This window comes from Nannospalax galili, unplaced genomic scaffold (genome assembly GCF_000622305.1).
Source record: "Nannospalax galili isolate Female #2095 unplaced genomic scaffold, S.galili_v1.0 scaffold1353, whole genome shotgun sequence".
Classification (NCBI taxonomy): domain Eukaryota; kingdom Metazoa; phylum Chordata; class Mammalia; order Rodentia; family Spalacidae; genus Nannospalax; species Nannospalax galili.
The window spans coordinates 473,434-493,272 of NW_008333501.1; the positions used below are offsets into that span (position 1 = coordinate 473,434).

The 19,839-nt window shown below is 44.1% G+C and overlaps 1 protein-coding gene across 1 annotated transcript in view; it reads right to left on the bottom strand.

Moving 5' to 3' along the window:
• Positions 1-890: 890 nt before the first annotated feature.
• Positions 891-19,839, bottom strand: part of LOC115069479 — a 40,349-nt gene continuing 21,400 nt past the window's right edge. The window contains exons 5-8 of the mRNA XM_029561199.1: positions 18,752-18,837; positions 18,487-18,609; positions 3,136-3,282; positions 891-1,072 (exon numbers count right to left, since the gene is read on the bottom strand). Coding sequence (XP_029417059.1) covers positions 891-1,072; positions 3,136-3,282; positions 18,487-18,609; positions 18,752-18,837 — 538 coding nt within the window. The remainder of the gene's footprint in view (positions 1,073-3,135; positions 3,283-18,486; positions 18,610-18,751; positions 18,838-19,839) is intronic.

The following is a 19,839-nucleotide window of genomic DNA, read 5'->3' on the forward strand; positions in this document are numbered from 1 at the left end:
GGCCCCCAGGAACTGGAGTTATGGACAGTTGGTAGCTGCCATGTGGGTGGTGGGAAGCAAACGCGGATCCTTTGTAAGAGCAGCCAGTGCTCTTAACCACTGAGCCATTTCTTCAGCCCATTGTTTTTGTTTCAGAGACAAGGTCTTACTTTATATGTAGTCCAGGCTGACCTTGAACTTGCAAACTTTTGCCCTAATGTCTAGAGTATCCATCATTCCTGCTTGAATCATTAATTTTTTAAGCAGGGTAATAGCATCACAATTACAGAGAAGAGCATTCCTGGTTTTGGAGATGCATGCTAAGATATTTATAGGTGGGATGTCATAAGTTCCATAACCTATTTGCACAAAAAGAAAAAAATATTTACAATATTTGAGTAAGTTTTTAAAAAGCATATTAGTTACTGAATCTAAATACAGTATATCGATGTTCATAGTACTTTTTGTCTAAATTTCTTCATACTAAAAATGGTTCCCAATAAAAAAGGAACTTAAAAAACAAAAAGCCTAAATGTAATGTGGTACTCAAGAAATTACATCAGCGGAAAGATTAGTGAAATCCAAAAAAGTCTAACATGGTTCATGTTACTCTAGTAGTGATAATTTCCTAGTCTGACCAGCTCACCAAGTTTTGTGAGATGTTAACTACTGGGGAAGCTGCATGAAGGAACCCCTTGTACCATCTTTGCAGATTTTCTGCAAATCTAAAATTCTGCCAAAATAAAGTTTTAACACAGAGGCAAGCACTATGTGAAAACTAGACATTTTTTATTATATTTTAATACTCACTGAATAACTTCAAGGTTCAACGCCTATAACAATGACCTCCTACAACTATCTAATGTGACATAAGAACACTATACAGGTGAGAAAGTCTCCACGGGACTGTGTCAGAGAAAGTCACAACTACGCCAACAACCTAGACACCAGTGGTGCATCCATGCGGGGGCCTCAGTCCTCAGGGGAGGCGAAGCAGCCATCTGGGCCACAGCTACCTCGTTCTTCAGGCTCCACAGTGCATTCCTCAGTTCCACAACGATGTAGGTCGAACTGCCCGTTGGTGTGGCACGGACTGCAAAAGAACTACAGAAAGGAGGAACAAAGCAGCATTGCTGTCCCATCTCAGAAGCCAACTGGACCCAAGACGCCGGCTGCAGCCTATACAGCACCAGCAGACATCTGTAGTTCTCACAGCCTGAAAGGTTTTCCTATGATCTCACTGAATCCTGGTGCCAAGCCTCATTTTACAGAAGAGAAAAAGGGAGCATCTCCCCGACCCCCATCTCCATCGAATCACATATTCATCTATAGGCCCTTCCCTGAAAACAGATCGTGGTGCCTCACCCCTCCAGACTCCCAAACACTCATCTGTCTCCAAGGCTAGGTCCTCTATTGGGCTTCTGGGTACACCTAGACTCATGGTTGACCACACTCACTCCTTCCCTTTGACTTCCTAAAGCGCTCATAACTGTGATGGGTCAGGAAGGTAACTGACGTGAGGATGCTTCTGGCCCTGTGTCCAAGGGAGGCTGTGGATGGGAGGATATGACTGAACTTAAGCAAAAACCCATGCTTTCTTTTGAAATCAAAGTCACCTGGCTAAGAGTTATGTCTGCAGGGTCACATGGTCAGTGTGAAGTCTGGACTCCACCAGCTACTTCAGCATGCCTCAGGCAGCTCCTCCAGAAAGTGGAGGTAACCACAGTACCAAGGTCACAGTAATGTTAAGGAAATTAGATGGCATATTCAAGTCTTGTACACAATGTGATTCGATGTACCCAACAGTTATTGGTATACTTTGTACCAACATGCTTTCTGTTCCTTTTTAACTGGGGAGGGGGGATGGCTATGCTTTTTATAATTTTTAAAATTCATTTACTCTATGTGTGTGTGTGTGTGTGTGAGAGAGAGAGAGAGAGAGAAAGAGATAGAGAGAGAGAGAGAAACAGGGATAGTGGTGGGGGGACAACTTTTGGGAGTTGGATTACAGATGCATGATATGCACTTCTATATCTGACTTTTTCTTTTTTCTCTCTTTTTTTTTAAAGTCTCACTATGTAGCTCCAGCTGGCCTAGAACTCCCCATGTAGACCATCCCAGGCTGGCCTCAATCTCACAACGATTCACCTGCTTCTGCCTCCTGAGTGCCGGAATTAAAGGCGTATACACCACACCTTCATCCAGTTTTTTATGTGGGTTCTGGGAACTGAATTCAGATTGGTCAATTTTGCATAGCTACTGTTTTTACACACTGAGCCATCTGCCTGGCCCATGTGTGTGTTTTGAGACAGGGTCTCAAGTAGCCCAAGCTGGCCTTGAACTAGTTATATTGCAGCCAAGGATGGCCTTTAACCTCCTGATCCTGCCTCTCTCTAGTGCTAGGATTACAGACCTATGCCACCATACCTGGTTTATGCAGTGGTGAGCTACATTGCCAGCTACCTTTCGGTGTGTTAAAAGGATTCCTCCAGGGCTGGAAAGATGGCTCAGAAGTTAAGAACACTGTCCGCTCTTGCAGAGGACCCAGGTTCAATTCCCAGCACCCACATGGTGGCTAACAACTGTCCATAACACCAGCTCCAGGGGATCCAAAGCCCTCTTCTGATCTCTGCAGGCATTGCACAACACAATACATACACGTAGCCAAAACACTCATACATATAGAGTAAAAATAAAAGGGAAAGCCAGATGTGATGGTATACACCCTTAGTCCCAGCATTATAGAGGCAGAGGCAGGTAGATCTCTGTGAGTTCCAGGTTAGCCTGGTCTATATAGCAAGTTCCAGGCTAGCTGGGGCTGCAAGGAGACTCTTGTCTCAACAAACAAACCAATCAACCAAATTAAAAAACAAAAGAGGAAAGCGGGAACAAAAGAAGAAATCATGTTTATACTTGGTGAAAATGTAACCCAGCTTTCTGCCCATCACCATGGCTTTCTGACACCCTCACTGGCCTGCAGCTATGAGGTTCACCATGATCCCATCAGGGCGGCGGGGGGTTTGTCATGTGAACAATAAAGATTACATGCAATTAAAAATGCACATACTCAGGCACAATAGCCACATTCACAGTGCAGTCATAGAAAGTTCTGCAGGTGGCAATAGGGAGAACGCTCACAGCTCATCTGCTGCTTACCTGGCAGTGGGGCTAACAGGCTTGGCTTCTTACCAAGGAGTGGCCTTTTGCTAGGCACAGCAGGAGGGCATGCCAGAGGAGCAGGCCTCTTGGAGGGGCGTGGCTGAAGCAGGGGAGGGGGACGCAGACCTTTGAGGTTGACCAGTCCTACAGAGAGCAAAAACCAAAACAACAAGCAGTAAGGAACCCAAATCCGGCTGTGATCCCCAAGCCATATTTCTTAAGCTTAGAAAGAGGCTAAAGGAAGCAACCTGTGCTCATAGCAGGTTCAACTAAGGCTTCTTTAGACTAGCATGGTTCCTCAGTCAGTCAGGGCTAGGCAAACTGGAGACCTGGAACCAATCAGGCCTGGTGTCCAGAGATGGCCTTCTAGCTAAGAACACCTCTCTTGGCCCTTTATTTTTGAGTTGTTTTTGGAGACAGGATCTGGTTGTCCAGTCCAGGCTAGATTCAAACTCTCGCCTTGGCCTGCAAAATTCTGGGATTATAAAATGTGTCACCATGTCTAGCAGTTTTAATATTGTAAACTACTACTCAAGTATATACATAATATTCTGAATTTTGCTTCTTAGCTCCAAAAGCCTAAATATTTACTATCTAAACCTTCAAAAAGAAGTTGCAACTGGTCTAATCTCAGTTTATCCTAATAATCTGGTCTTCCTCCTTCCCCTTCTCATAAAACATTCTTATCTGAAGCTATCAAGACACATGGGAAACAAGTTCTTAAACATCCAAAGCAGTGAGGCTGCCTGGCAGGTCAGAGGCTAAGCCATAGCACACTGAAAGGACTCTGCTCCTCATAAGCTGACACCTATCCATTCACCAGAGCACTGCCCTGACACTGCCCCCAACCTGCAGCCTGCCACAGGTCCTGCAGAGCTTTCTTTCTGCTGCAAAGGATGTTTACAGCTCTTGTCAAAGGCCCTGAAGCAAGCACCTAGACATCTGTGAAGGCCTGACAGGCTTTGCTTTTAAACAATGGTAAGGATGGGAACCACATCAAACACAAAGATTTCCTCGCAAACCTTCTCCATTAACCGCATTGACTTTTCATAGGAACACAGGTAGCCACACTGGGTATGTGTTGAGTATATCTTCCCAGGGGGAAGCTATGGAGAATAAAGGGCTGGGCTTTGAAGGCCAGGAGAAAGGGTGAATAGAGGAGTAAGGGAGGGAACAAAGATAGAACACTGAAACAGATTCAGGGTAACAGTGAAGATGTGGTTCTAGACTCTGGCTTATCCAGAAGTCAACAGGCCAAAGAGAAAAGAAAGACAGAAAATGCTTGCCTCCAGGGCTATGGTTCTTCCACCCAAACCAGCCTTGACAGTAAAGACCTACCTGCACATATACAGCTACCACTCCACCAGAGGAAAAGGCACATTTCCACCCAAAATAATAAGGTAGAAATGTGCTCATAGGAAAGACTTTTGGCTAAAATAACCCCTGCTCACAGTAAGATCAAAGCATAGTTGGTTTTTATGTACAAAGACATCCCCAAAGGACTACAGATGTAGCTCAGTGGCTTAGCATGAGTGAGACCCTAGCACTGGAAGGAAAAGAAAAAAAGGGAATTCCTAACACCATGGTCCAGGTGAAAGTCATCTTTCTATCAAGACCTCACTGGTAAATTCTTTAACCTGGTACACTGAAAATACACGCTTACTATGGAAAGGGTGAGGAAGCCAACCATAGGAAGATAAAGACCCGGGGTGTGCTCTGGAGGAGGAAGTCTACCCTCAGTCCTGTGCAGAGATAAACTCCCTCTTTTGAGGACAGGAAAGGCTCAGACATGGGCATAAGAGGTCTCAGAGATACAGAAAGATAAGCTCTGAAAGTCAGCTGGGCTTGACTAGATGTCAAAACACCCACAGTTAGACCCTAGCCAGGCCTCCTCCTAGAGGAAAGAAAAAGGTGTCCGAGAAAACTTGAGCATCAGATCAAGTTAGGCCTGAGATTAGTCAACTCCTGGAATTTTCAGTCATAAGAACCATCAAGTCTCTCTAAGAAGATCCTGTCATGACAGAAAAAGGCCACAGTAATAAAACCTTACTTTAGAACACTGTCACCAGGCAGAAATAAAAGCCTCAAAAACATTTAACTTAGGGTACATATTATGATAACCCAGTTTAAGTAGCTCTAGCTGTGGCCACAAAGCTCAGTATGATTCTTCTAAGCGTCTGTGTCTCATTCAAGAGGAATGGTACCCAGTGAATTCCAAAGCACATCTTCTGGTCTCCAGAGGTGTCAAGACATTGCCACTGCTCAACACCGCCTGCTTGTCAGAGAAGCACTTCGAGAAGAGCTGCAGTGTATCTCCTGGAGGGGAGCACTGACCTGGCAGTGGGAACAAGCCAACTTCCTGCCTGTTGCCTGCAAGGGATGTGCCAGTCCTAGGAAGAGGGGCGCCAAGGAAGGACTGGGGTTTAGGAGCCGGCGGTAGGGGAGGAGCTTTGCTCACAACAGGGGTGAACCTGCCCTGAAATGAGGCAGAATTGCTGTTGGCTGATGGGTCTGGCGTCTCGCAGCCTGGAAAAGTGAAAAGAACCAAGGGTTAGCCAGAAGCCTACCACACAGGATGTGAGCTTCTCAGGCTATTCAAAAAAGTTTCACTTTTATTCTAGAACGCTCCCTTTCCTTTATCGATTTAGAGTCCTATAATCAAAAAGAAACAAGACTGTCATGTTGTAACTTTGAGTTCTACTCACCCTAAGAAAGTTAAGTGTGTGTATAAAACTAAAGCACATTCTAGTTTCTGTCAGATGAACAATTCTTCAAAGCTTTAACGAATTCCAGGTGCACTGCACAGCAATTACTTTTTCACTGAAAGGACAAGTGGTTATTATTTTTGTCTCACCTACTTCACTCAAAACAAGCTAACAGAAAAAGTTACTACTTTAAGGAGGCGGGCTCATAAATGAAATGCTCTTTAAAATTCTCAAGATTAGGAACTCCATCTTCATGCTTATCACATACTCAAAACTCACTCTATAAATGTCTCTATTAACACAAAAAATGAAGTTCAGAACCAGGAAGGTAGAAACTACATCCATGTCTATGTGCAGACAGAGGTCATTCAACTTACTAAAAATCTGGTTTAACATATGATATCCAGGGAGAGGGGGGAGTGCTAGGGGCTGGAAGGGTTCAGGTGGGGGTGGGGTGAAGGTGAACCAAAACTAAGGATGTATGAAAAAGCCATCTGAAAACCTAGCTAATTAAAAATAATAACTGAGAGAAAGGCTTTCAAGATGGCTTAGTAGGCAAAACACATGCTATGGAAACCCGAGGACCTGTGTTCAATCTCCACAACCAGGTTAAAGTGACTTCCACATGTGTACAGTGGCACATGCATGCTCCCCATCATGCAAACACATACAGTAAGTAAATTAAAATTAAAAAGTTTGAATGGAGGTTCCCTGTATGGGTAGATAATGGCTGCTCTCAGGAACTGCAGGCTATTAAACAGAAATACCAATGCCATGCAGGGGTGGAACACCTCCCCCTATGAGCTGTTGGTCAGGGAGGTCCTAGACGCTCCCAAAGGAATTCAGGTTGCTGTCACTGCTTTTGGTTGCCTGGCAGAAGTAGGTTGTAAGACTCTAGTGATGAAGAGACCGCATATTTTGGCTGCAGGGTGTAGAGTTGTAAGGCTCTATTGATGAAGATACCACATATTTTGGCTGCAAGGTGTAGAGAAATCAGGCTAGAACTGAGCTGGAAGCTTCTACCTTGATGGCTAGCTTCCATGGTAATAGAGGATGCTGGGGATGAAAAGCCATCAACAGTCTTACCCAGCTGTGGACCCTGCATACTATAATTCTGACCAGCGAGGTGATAGGCTCACTAATACTGGCATGACTGTTATGGGGGCAACCAACTGCTTTCTGCTTGGACTTGAGACTTGCTCTATAGGAGGGAACTTGTGCTTGAGACCATAAACCTGGTCAAAAGCCCATGCTTTCAAGGTAATTAACCCTAGTGGAGAACCTACCTACCACTCTTGTTTTTGCTAAATGGACATGCTTTCAAACTGCCTTCTAAATATTTTTGTTTATACTCCTAGACCTGTGCTGCTCTCAGCCTTGCTCAGAGAAGTTTCTTTTTATAGTGGGCTACAGTTACTGCAGAGTCTCATAAGTGGTGAAGGACTGAAAAAAAGTGACTGCTAAGTGCTTATCCCTAAATAGGACATCTCTGTCACTCCCTCAAAGGCTCAGGGAACGTGGAAGAAGAGGGGGCAGGAAGAAGGTAAGAGTCAAGAGGAAGGAAAACTGTCTTCCAGACATGACAGGGCCGCTGCATGCACAGCCTCATAGCAGCTGTGGTTACCTATACAAGATTAGCCCTGTCAACATTCCATCATGGATGGGGGATGGGCTCATGAGACCTCACTCCTCCTTGAGGAGCTATTGGTAGCTAATGGCTGCTGGGGGGGGATCATTTTTCATATAGTCAGGGGTAAGTTGTTCATGCTCAAGTAAATAACCCCACATTCATGCTTACACAAGCAACCCTAATTAAACTCGATGAGGCACCAAATGAAAAATCATAAGCTGGGCGTGGTGGTGCACACCTTTAATCCCAGCACTCGGGAGGCAGACTCAGGCTGATCTCTGAGATCAAGACCAGCTGGACTATATAGGGAGCTCCAGGCCAGTTGGGACTACAAGGAAATGTCTCAATAAAAAGTTATGAAAGTAGGAGGGGACTTATTGGGAAGAAGGGTGAGTTCAGCAGGAGTGGGAAAGGATAAGAGAGGATAATGGGGGGTATACATTATCAAAACTCATCACACATGTATGAAATTATCAAAAAATAAAGTTAAAATATCTTAGGGACAGAAAGATAGCTCAGCAGGTAAAGGCACTGGCTGCCAAGTTTGACAACCTGAGTTCAATCCCCAGGGCCCAAATGATGAATCAGTTCCTACAAGTTGACCTCTGACTGCCACACAAGTGTACCCGTCCTACACACACACACACACACACACACACACACACACACACACACACTTTTAAGAGTGTACAAATACTTTAATTTTTAAAGGTTAGATTCAAAGGAAACTTTAGCTCAGAGAGCACTTTAGTATTACAAAGGATAGATGCTGTCAATGTTTTTGTCTACAATCTGTGCAGGTTACTTTATATTATATTCAACACAATACTAATATTCTTCCTCTCATGGGTTTGCAGAAAAAGGAGCGCCTCAAGTTTCAAAGTGGAGAAGGGAAGGAACAATGCCGAGTGCCTTGCAGTTGCTCTTTCCTGGTCTTTATGTAGTCCATGAGCAGGTCCAGTTCATCACTGTATAAATGCTTCCCCTTACTCAGTAGGAAAATAAGATGTCAAATTCCAGAAGGCAGAGAGTGACGGGCCAGGTGCTCCCGGGCCAGAAAGTCATCCAGCAGCTCAGCAGCCCTCCGAGAACCTTCAGGACTTTGTTCAGTGAAAAATCCCTCAGTTCTTTAATCACCAGCACCGGTGCATCCTCCAGGGGCTCATGGCGATGTACCAGGAACAAGAAAAAGCCTGCTCTATCACACAAGCCTGGTTTTTAAAAATATCTATTATTTTTATTTTATTGGTGTTTTGCCAGAATGTATGTAAATATACCACATATATACACAAAGACCAGAAGAGGATATCAGATTCTCTGGAACTGGAGTTATAGACAGTTGTGAGCTGTCATGTGGGTACTGGGAACCAAACCCAGGTCTTCTGCAAGAGCAGCTCCTAACTGCTGAGCCATCTCTCCAGTCCCAGGTCTCTGATTTTTTTGAGACAATATTTATAGAAAGACAAGAAAAGCCATCAGTAGTTAATCCAACTATAGGTTGTATAAATTGTATTAATTGTATAACTGTATAAATTGCTTGGTCTTTAGTACAGACAAGATTGCCTACTGACTACTAGGTCCCTCCCAAGCAGGTGCCCTGTTAGATTCCAAAAACAGACATTACTGGGGCAGGAGAGATGTCCCCAGTGGTTAAGACACTTGCTGCTCTTACAGAAGACCCGGGTTCAGTTCCTAGAACCCACAAGGTGGCTAACCACCATCTAAAACTCAAGTTCCAGGGGATCCGATGTTCTCTTCTGGCCTCCACAGGCACTGTATACACATGGTGTAATTACGTGTATACAGACAAAACACATAAAAAGGCAAACAGACATTATTTCTTACTTGAAAATTATAACAAGCAACAGCAGTATGGATAAATGGGATGTATCAATGAATTTGGGGTTTGTTTTTGTTTTTTTCAGTCTTTCTGTAGCCCCAACTAGCTCAAAACTTACGTTTGCCTTGATCTCACAGAAATCCACCTGTCTCTGTCTCTAAAGGGCTGAGATTAAAGACATACACCATTATGCCCATCATCAATGACATTTTTAAAAAGTTATTTAGGGCTGGAGAGATGGTTCAGTGGTTAAGAGCACTGGCTGCTCTTGCAGAAGCCTAGGGTTTGAATTCCAGCACCCACATGGTGGCTAACAACCGTCCATAACTCTAGTTCAACATCCTCTTCTGTCCTCTGTGGGAAATGCAGGACACTGGTGCACTTACATACATGCAGGCAAAACACTCATACACATAGAATAAAAATAAAGATTAAAAAATTAAAAAATAATAAAACAAGAAAACCTAAAAATTATTAATTTACTTTGTGTGTACGTGTATCTGTGTGTGAGGAGGGGCGAGATGGGGTAGTTGGTGTGGACAGGGCATGGCATGTATGTACAGGTCACAGGACAACCTTTCAAGTGCCAGTTCTGTCATTCACCTTGTTCTGAGTCAGGGACTCACTTGTTGCTTCTGTCATTGTGCTGGATACTCCAGGCTTCCGGGGGTTCTCCTGTTTCCTCTTCCTATCTTGCCTTAGAAGTCCTATGATTACAGATGTGCACCACTACATCTGGTTTTGTATGTGGGTTCCAGGGATTGATTTCAGACCATGAGACTGGTACTACAAGCACTTTTACCTGCTAAGCTATCATCGTTCACTGTGCCCTAGAAATTCTTATGTTTAAAGAAGCATAGCTTAAAGAAGACCAAAGTGGCTGGGGGTGGTGGTGCACACCTTTAATCCCAGCACTCAGGAGGCAGAGGCAGAGGCAGACGCAGAGGCAGACGCAGGGGGATCTCTGTGAGTTCAAGGCTGGCCTGGTCTACATGGTGAGTTCTATCCAGGACAGCTGGGCAGCTGGGGCTATAGGGAGACCCTGTCTCAAAAAGACCAAAAAACAAAAAAAACAAAAAAAAAAAAAAAGAAGAAGATCAAAGTGTCATTTCAAAATATAGGGGAAAGAGCCAAATGTGAAAGCACACATATATTAAGCTCTGTACTTGTGTACTTGTGAGGTGAGGGCAAAGGTGAGTTCAATGGCATCCTAATTTATACAGCAAGTTTGAAGCCAGAGTACATGAGACCCTGTCTCAGACAAACAAATGAACAAATAAACACACACACACACAGTGGGCATGGGGACTCAGGCCTTTAATTTGCAGCACTGTGAACCTGAGGTCAACCTGGTCTCCATAGGGAGTTCCAGGCAGACTGGGGCTATAGGAAGACCCTGACTCAAGAAACAAAAATAGCCTTCCCCTCACACACAAGAAAAACAAAACAGAAACAAGGGGAAGGGACAGGAGAGAATGGGGAGTGAATGTCAAAGTACATGACACACTTGAACAAAAGTGTCATCATGAAACCTATCATTTTGTACAGTGAATCTGCAACAAAAGAAAAAAGAGAAACAAGGAATGAAAAGCTGCGAAGGTGAAGGTGTTTTGACACCAGCACTGGGACACAGCAACAGGAGAAGCACTCATAGGAAACAAGCAGAGCGGGACACGGGCAGCTATGAACGCTGTCTTTGCTGTGCCCCCAAAGAGCTCTAACTGTACATGCAGTGCACTGCTAAGACACACCATAGGATAGGCTGGCACACGCAGCTTCCTGGCTGGTGCTGCCATGTGTGGAGTAACCCACATCCCCTGTGTGGGTCTTGTAGTCTTTGACAGTGCTTTGAGGGATCTTTGACCATGAAAAGCCTTTCTGGTTAGGTCAGTACTCCAGGTGTGAATTATTACACAGAAAACCAATTCCTGACCCAAGAGTAGCTTTCTCATGTCTTCCTGGCTGGAGGCAATGCATGGTTGTCTTCCAGTCTCTCCCAGTCTGCCTATTGGGAAGACTTAATGACAGCTTCCTCTTAGATGGGAGTCCCTACCCTGGCCTGTCGTGTATCATCATATTCTGAACTGATTCAGAACCCAGAGGCACCACAGAGTTACAATAGCCATGACAGTGTCTGGCTAAATCTTAAACTGTGCTTATTAATGTCACATTTAGGAAGAAATATGAATCTATTATCTATTAGCCTTCAGGTTCTGAAGTTCCTTTGATGGTTTTAAATGCTTGTCTTGGCACAGAGGCCATGCACCTCTCGATGAAGGATGTAGAGTATGGAGCAGACTCCTTGTAAAGGATTCCAAAACAGACACAGCTATGACTGAGTTTACTAAGACAGAGCTTAGCAAAGAAAATAGTGATCTTCTTATTTATGAAATGATTTGTTAACTCATGGATGACAAATCAATCATGCCCACATTAATACCATTCTGGAAACAGAAAAGAAATTACCTTCTGAACTCTGAGGCAGAGGCAGGTGGATCTCTGTAAGTTTGAAGCCAGCCTGGCGAACATAGCAAGTTCCAGGCCAGCTGGGACTATAGGGAGAGCCTGTCTCAAAAAAAAAGGTTGGTGGGGGGGCTGGAGAGATGGCTCAGCGGTTAAGAGCACTGACTGCTCTTGCAGAGGACCCGGTTGGATTCCCAACACCCACATGGCAGTTACGAACCATCCTTAACTCCAGTTCCTGGGGAATCCGAAGCTCTCTTCTGACCTCCACGGCGTTGCACGACACAGGTGCACTCACATACATGCAGGCAATACACTCATACACATAAAATAAAATTTAAAAAAAAGAAATAGATTAATTTTGTTTTTTAGATAGAGTTTCACTATGCAACCCTAGGTAGCCTGAAACTCAGAGATCCATCTTCTGCCTCCCAAGGGCTGGGACTAAAGGTGAATGCCACAACACATGGCTTTAAATGCTTCTTTCTTTCTTTTTGCCTTTTTGAGACAGGGTCTCCCTGTAGCCTCAGCTGACCAGGAACTCACTATGTAGACCAGGCTGGCCTTGATCTCACAGAGATCTGCTTGCCTCTGCCTCCCAAGTGCTGGGGCTACAGGTGTGTGCCACCATGCCCAGCTCTAAACGCTTCTTTTTAAAAATAATGCTGATTTTAAAAAATTCAATATTCAAACAATATTGAATCTACTTAGTGATGATTTCCTAAATGACCCTTGCATGATGTCAACACTTTAGTTATTAATCTCAATTTGTCCTTTTCAACTGGTTCAAATTAAACTTTCCCCAGGAGACCAAGATTTATAATTTTTGAAAGCATATTCTTTTATATTTTTAGAACTTATCTTTTAAATATATCATTACTATGACTTAGGCTTATAAACTATGAGGGTAGAAAAACCATTCCACTCTCACATGCAGGACTGAGCAAACGCTGACAAAAGCAAGAGCCTCTTTGTTTTCTCTCTTCAGACCCAATGTGATTGCTGGGTTAAGGGTACTAGTCCTATACACAGCTGTCTATCTGTTTTCTCTTCAGACCCAATGTGACAGCTGGGTTAAGGGTACTAGTCCTATACACAGCTGTCTACTTCTCTACTAGCAGCTGTCTATCTGTTTTCTCTTCAGACCCAATGTGACCGCTGGGTTAAGGGTACTAGTCCTATACACAGCTGTCTATCTGTTTTCTCTTCAGACCCAATGTGACCGCTGGGTTAAGGGTACTAGTCCTATACACAGCTGTCTACTTCTCTACTAGCACTTGAAGCTGTAGTCATGAAATACAGCGCTCCATCCAGGGAAAGGTCTTCTCACGTAGCAATGAGCATGACACTGGTGAGATGGCCCAGGGTATGCAGGAGAAGCCTGTCCAGCTGCTGTTTCCTCTGCTGAGGATGGAACAGAGACCTGACATCTTGCACAGAGCCTGGTAAACACGAGACAATGTGTGTGAACCGAACAGAACAGTGCCTGGAACTTTTGCAAATGAGAGGACAGAAAACCTATGATGGTCTGGATTATAGAAGGTGGGGTATAAAGGAGGCTCTCCCGCCATGGAAAAATGCCATTTTCAGCCTCTGCCTGTTGTCTAGGGCAGAGGACAGGGTCAAGACAGGCACAGAAGCACAGATCTGACCACAATGGAGAAGATGAAGGGTGGTCTTGAATGTGTCCATCTGCCTAAGCTTATGTATTTAGGGAGGGAAAAGGGGTTCATTTTCACACATTCTCATGAAGCTAGAACAAAGAAATGGATGAGAAAGCATGAACAGCACACACACACACACACGCACACACACTTAAAGGAGCTTGGATAAGTACCTCCCAAAGGCATGTCATGTGTCAAAGGTTTGGCCTCTAACCACAGTGTTACTGAAAGGCAGTAGAACCTTTGAGAAGCAGGAGTGTACTCTTGAAGGAAACACTGGGACCCAGTCCCTAGCTCTGCCTTTTGAAACCTCCCATTGCCATTGGTAAGCAGCTTCCTCTGACACTACCACGATGCACTCCCTCTCCAGGGGTTCGGGAAAGGGGTACTTCATGACTACAGATGAAAAACTCCAAAAATTTCCTCTTTTTAAGTTGAGTAGCTCAAGCATTTTTTTCACAACATGGGGAAGTTGGCTAACACAAAGTTTAAGAGAATCCTGGGAAGATGAATACAGATCTTTGAGACTTACCATCAAGAATATAAAAGCTAGGCTTCACATGGCGGACCATGCCTTTAGTCCCAGCACTCAGGAGGCAGAGGCAGGCGGATCTCTGTGAGTTTCAGGCCAACCCAGTCTACGAAATGAGTTCTAGGCCAGCTGGGGCTACAGGGAGACCTTGTCTCAAAAAGACTAAAAACAAACAAACAAAGAAACATGAACCTTCAAAGCATGCCAGCATACAAAGAAAAAGCACCTCATGTTTAAAACAGGGTATGTCTTTAGTGACACTTACTTTTGACGGATTCATGAAGCATGATCAGAGTACAAGAGGAGCGCTTCACATTGGACTGCTCCACAAGAATGCAAAAGGGGGAGCCATCGTCTTTAACATCCTGCAGCGCACGAGTGAGGCCCGATTCAGAGACAAGGTGAATTGTTTCCACCACAAGACCACGATCCACGATCCCGCAAGCTGCGGCCAATGGATGTGGCATAATCCCTTAAAATACACACACACATACACATACACACACACACGCACACAATAAAAACATAGATTACTTACAATCAATGAAAGGGAAAAAATATCCATGTAACAAACTGCTTATTTAGATACATTTTATGTACCACACTTTTAAGCAAAAAAAGGTTAAGACAGGCTGTTTTTACTATATTTAGGTAAGTACAGTCTTTTCTAAAACTGTAAAATCCTTTTGGTTGAGTATGTATGTAACTTAGTAAACAAAGCAGAGCGTGTGTTTTTGTTTGGTATATGGGGTAATATGCTGGGCAAGCACCTTGTCCTTTTCCAGATGGAAACACTCAAGAGCTATTTGATGATGTCATTTGAGAGATCAGAAAAGAAAGTATAATATTGTTTTAAAGAATGGGTGAGTAGGCTTTATTCAGAAAAATGAGGCAATGCTCATCTCCAGTTGGCTCCAGGAATAGACTACACTGTGTCACTATCACGAGGATTCCACCATATGGAGAGAGTAAGTGACATGGAATCAGCCAGTATTCACCACTCCTTAATAAGCCTTGGATAAAAAACCCCAAGAACTTTCATGTCCAGCATCCTCCCAAGCCACTCACTGGGGTGATGGGACCAATTTTGCCCAGTAACTATTTCGAAGCCTGCAAAGCCCTGGCCACATCTTCTGTCCTTGATTTCTTTTCTTATGCCAATCCATTTGACACTTCAGCCTTTGATTAACTTTATTAAAAGCATTAGTACTGGCCTTACATGGTGATACATGTGTTTAATCCCCAGCACTCAAGAGGCAGAGGCAGAAGGATCTCTGTGAGGTTGAGGCCAGCCTCGTCTATATAGTGAGTTCCAGGCCAGCTGGGGCTACAGGGAGACTCTGTCTCAAAAAAAGCACTACTTTCTAAAGAATGCCATAGCATCTGCTCTGCAACCTAAATTCCGTACCAAGCATTCACACTTCTAGCAAGACATAGTTGGAAAAAACAAAGGCAAATAAATAAATAAATAAAAGATTAAAGAAAGGACTTCAACCCATTTTGGGCTCTGTAGCTTCTAAGCTTCAAACATCCTATTCTCTTACCAAACTAATTTGTCAGTCCTGGATAATCAATTCCCCCACGCTTCTTTTCTGCTGTGCTCCCTCTGCCACTCTGTTGTCGTTCACTCACTAGTCCTCAGCTCAAAGGCTAAATACAAATGGTATTGTGCTTGGTCATGTCCTCAACTCATCTCCAAACTATGGCAACCCACTCTTTCTTCTATGGATACGCTGCTGCTAGTGGGATGAGCTATCACAACATTAGGTTTTGTCGTTATTGTTGTCTGAGATAGTCTCATGCAGCCCAGGCTGGCTTAGAACTGGCTATGTAGCCAAGGATAAGCTCTAACTTCTGATCTTCCTACTTCTGTCTCTAAACACTGGGATTACACACTGAGAATATAGGCATGAGCCACTGCACCTGCTTTATTCATGCTAGGGGTGAAAGCCAGGGCTCTGTGCTTGGTAGAAAGTGCTCTACCAACTGAGTCCCAGCCCTGCCCTGCATTCTCCTCTTCTATTGTTACTTATGTGCATGATTTATCCTGTTGGACCACACCTCTTACAAACAGATTCACGTTCCTTAATGTGCCTAGCAGAGAGCTTTACCCGCACAGTCAAATGTAAGTTTTATGAACTAAATTTATTACTAGGAAGGCAGGAAAAATGCTTCTCTGGCTAGCAGTTTAGGAAAGTATGGATGATTTCAGAAAAGAAATCCAGGAAGAAAACAAGAAAAACAAGACACGCTTCAAATAGTCCACGATTCAAAGTCATCACAGAAATAATTCCTATTAGATGACAAGATCTGAAATTTAATTACTGTCTTGCAGAATAAAGGAATGAATTAACCAACTAACTTATCACTACAATTCTTCCTGACATCAAAATGACAACAGAGCAAGCAGCATGCCCTGTTCACAGATCGTCAGCAGCTGCAGACTGCACAGTGGCTGACAAGATTCTGAGCTACATCCACTTCAGTGTCCTAATCCATGGCTAACTGCCAGACTCTGAACACCAGGCAGGGGCTAGGCAACAACTGAGGACAGCTTCTAATGCCACTCCAGATGGAGGGGAGAAGAAATGCAGTCTCAGGCACTCTTCACTACAAGACTGCCCTCAATTAGTGCCAATCGCCTGGCTCCACAAATGGAAACATGGTGAGAACATCAGGATTGTGTCAGTCCAACAGCAGCTGGAGCCAGCCACAGTTCTAAGTGAAGAACAAGATGATCCAAGTAAGACAGAATTCCTGCTACAATATAGCTCAGCTGATAGAGTACTGGCCTAGCATGCACAAAGCCCTGGTTTCAATCCCAAGCACTGTATAAACCGGCTGTGGTGGTACATGCTTGTAGTCCCACTGGGGAGCTGGAAGCTGGAGGATCAGAAGTTCAAGGTTGTCTTCACCTACATAGCAAGTTTGAGGCAAGCATAGGCTACATGAAACCATGTTAAAGAAAGGGAGAGAGGGAAGGAAACCTCACTATTCTAACCCAGGCATTGTAGCTCAAACCTGTAATCCTAGCACTTGGAAGGCTGAAGCAAGAGAGTTGCCACAAGTTCAAAGTTAACCTAGACTACACATTTGGGCCCTGCCTCCAAAAGACAGAGAGGAAAAGAAGCTCATGTAGCCATGAAGTGACTGGCTGATGAAGAGTCTGTAGCAAAGGTGCTAAACATAGGAAACAAAGCTCCAATGCATACTGAGTCTTTTCTGCCTCTGGGTTCAAAATCAGTGTAAATAATTACATGATCAAATTAGTCCAGGGCATGACTGGAAGTCTTTCAACTATTAAAGGGAAATTCCTCCTCCTTTCTTCTAGTACACGGTCTCCCAAGGTCCAACCCAAATACCCTCCAAATGAGATGGAGCTATAATTTTGCTTTTGAAAACTCATAGAAAAAGTTTCTACAATTAGAGCAGATTTTTATAAAGAGGATAACAGTGAATAAAAATTTGGAGTCACCTTAATACCACAGATTTTTTTTTTTTTGTCTTGTCTTTTTTGAGACAGGGTCTCCTTGTAGCCCCAGCTGTCCTGGAACTCACTATGTAGACCAGGCTGGCCTCGAACTCACAAAGATCCGCCTGCCTCTGCCTCCCAAGTGCTGGGATTAAAGGTGTGCGCCACCACGCACATTTTTTGTGTAAAAAAATGTAAGAAAAGCCGGGCATGGTGGGGCATGCCTTAAATCCCAGCACTTAGAAGGCAGAGGCAGGCAGACCTCTGTGAATTCTAGGCCAGCCTGGTTTGCACACCAAGCTCTAGGCCAGCCAGGACTATATAGCAAGACCTTGTCTCAAAAAAAAAAAAAAAAAAAAAAAAAGTGAGAAAGCCCAAGGCAGTCCTGCCTTATGTGTCCTGGTCTCCTAACAGCAGAACTCTGTTCTCACCAGGCCTGATCTTCAGTATCACTTAGTAAGCACCTAGCTAACAGCAAGTATGTAGCCCTCAAGTCAACCATTTGTCTGCCGGTCAGACTCTGCCAAATACTATGAAAGCTGATGTAAGCCAGAGACACGGCTGGTGCCATACTATGAAGTCACTGCCAAAGGCAATTTTAACAGTGTATAAGAGGCCCAATGCAAGGGTTAGACACAGCCTGAAGGGGGCAAAAATGTCAGCAACATAGAAATTGTTAATGAGAGAAGACTTGAGAAATCTGTCTCTTCCTCCAATTTAGTTATCCCAACAGCAAGATTTTTGCAATTTTTTTTTTGTGTGTGTGTGTGTGTTTTTTGAGATAGGGTCTCCCTGTAGCTCCAACAGGCCTGGAACTTACTATGTAGACCAGGCTGGCCTCGAACTCACAGAGCTCCTACTGCCTCTGCCTCCTGAGTACTGGGACTAAAGGCATGAGCCACACACTCAGCTCAAATTTTTGCAATTCTTAAAGGAATGTTATAATGTTGACTCTCGGTAACTTATGTTCCAAAGCCTGGATATTTAAATCAATGAGTATGCATGTACCCTCATTTGACAAACTGAAAAGAAATAAACTTACCTCTGGTCTTTGTCCATAGAGACAATAACACAATCTGAAGGCTTCTCACGATCCCATGCTTTCTGAAGCACTTGATAGCAGTGCTGGAAAAGCTCTTCTTCAGTGTCCTGCTGCTGGCAAGATCTGCAAAACAGGTGCGCTGGGGCTTCTGACAGACCAAATCACAGTCACTGATGGCTGTCTGGGTCACCCTACACAAGCAAAACACAGCACTTCTACAAGAATAGTCAGAAAACTGTAAACAGAGTCTCGACAGAATTCTTACCTAGCTGAAAGTACCGGCATTGTTCATGGTTGTCTTCACTCCTTGTTGAATAATCAGCCACATTCCCCCATAATTCTTCAGTATTGCTGGAAACAGGAAAGTATTTTCTCACTGTGTGGATATGTTATCCCTCTGAATACGCCCCATAACACAAAAACCAAATACCAGATCACCTGGTGCCAGCTGTGGCCAATCACCTAAAGCTGCGTGTGCTTAGAGATATGTCACTGCACGAGTAACTGGTCTCATTTTAGGACACAATACGAACCTAGGATTTTCTGACTTTTCTCATTCACTTCTTCTCATCTGTGATGATAAAAAGTACTAAATGGAGTCACTATCCTTGTCAAGACTCAAACCAACGAGACAGATTGATTCACGCTTACAGATTTAGCCTAAAGCATAAGAAAAATGCCTTTCAAAAATGTTCATCAGTAAAAGAAGGGTGCTCATTTCTAAACGTCTTTGTTAGATACAGGTAAAAAGGAACCATTGAGCTCTGCTCCCTCAATCAATCCTAAATACCCCTCAGCTCCCGAGAGCAAGCTATTATTTCCCCTTGTTAAAGGCGTGCAAAATAGTGCACAGATGCTAGATAATCTATTAGCCATCCAAAGTAGTCCCCTTTGCTGTGATTTAACAGAGGAAAGGGGGGATTAGATGCACTCTGTACCCTAAATCAGGCACTTTTACTACGACTCCCCAGTATCTAGATACCAATGTTTTTTGTCCACAAGGAACATCCTGTCAGGGAGAGAAGCCTCTGCAGGCAGCAATTAGCTGTGTTCCCACCAGAGGCCTCACGCCGCACGGCAGAGCAGCACAGAAGACTGTCAAACTGATTGTTCAGCAAGCCGCCAAAAGCATCCATCCCTTTGCTTCTCCCCTTCACAACTTTACTTCAGGTTCTTTTAGTACACCTCCCAACAGATGTGACTGTGCCAAGTGTTTGCCTGAGTCAGTGACTCCCTAGCCCGAGGACCCTGAACTCCAACCAACGTTCCCTTGCCCAGCAGCTGCAGTTTTGCCTGCCGTCTCTGACAAACGCTGGCCACTGAAGCCCGCAGCCATTCTTTAAGCTACCAACA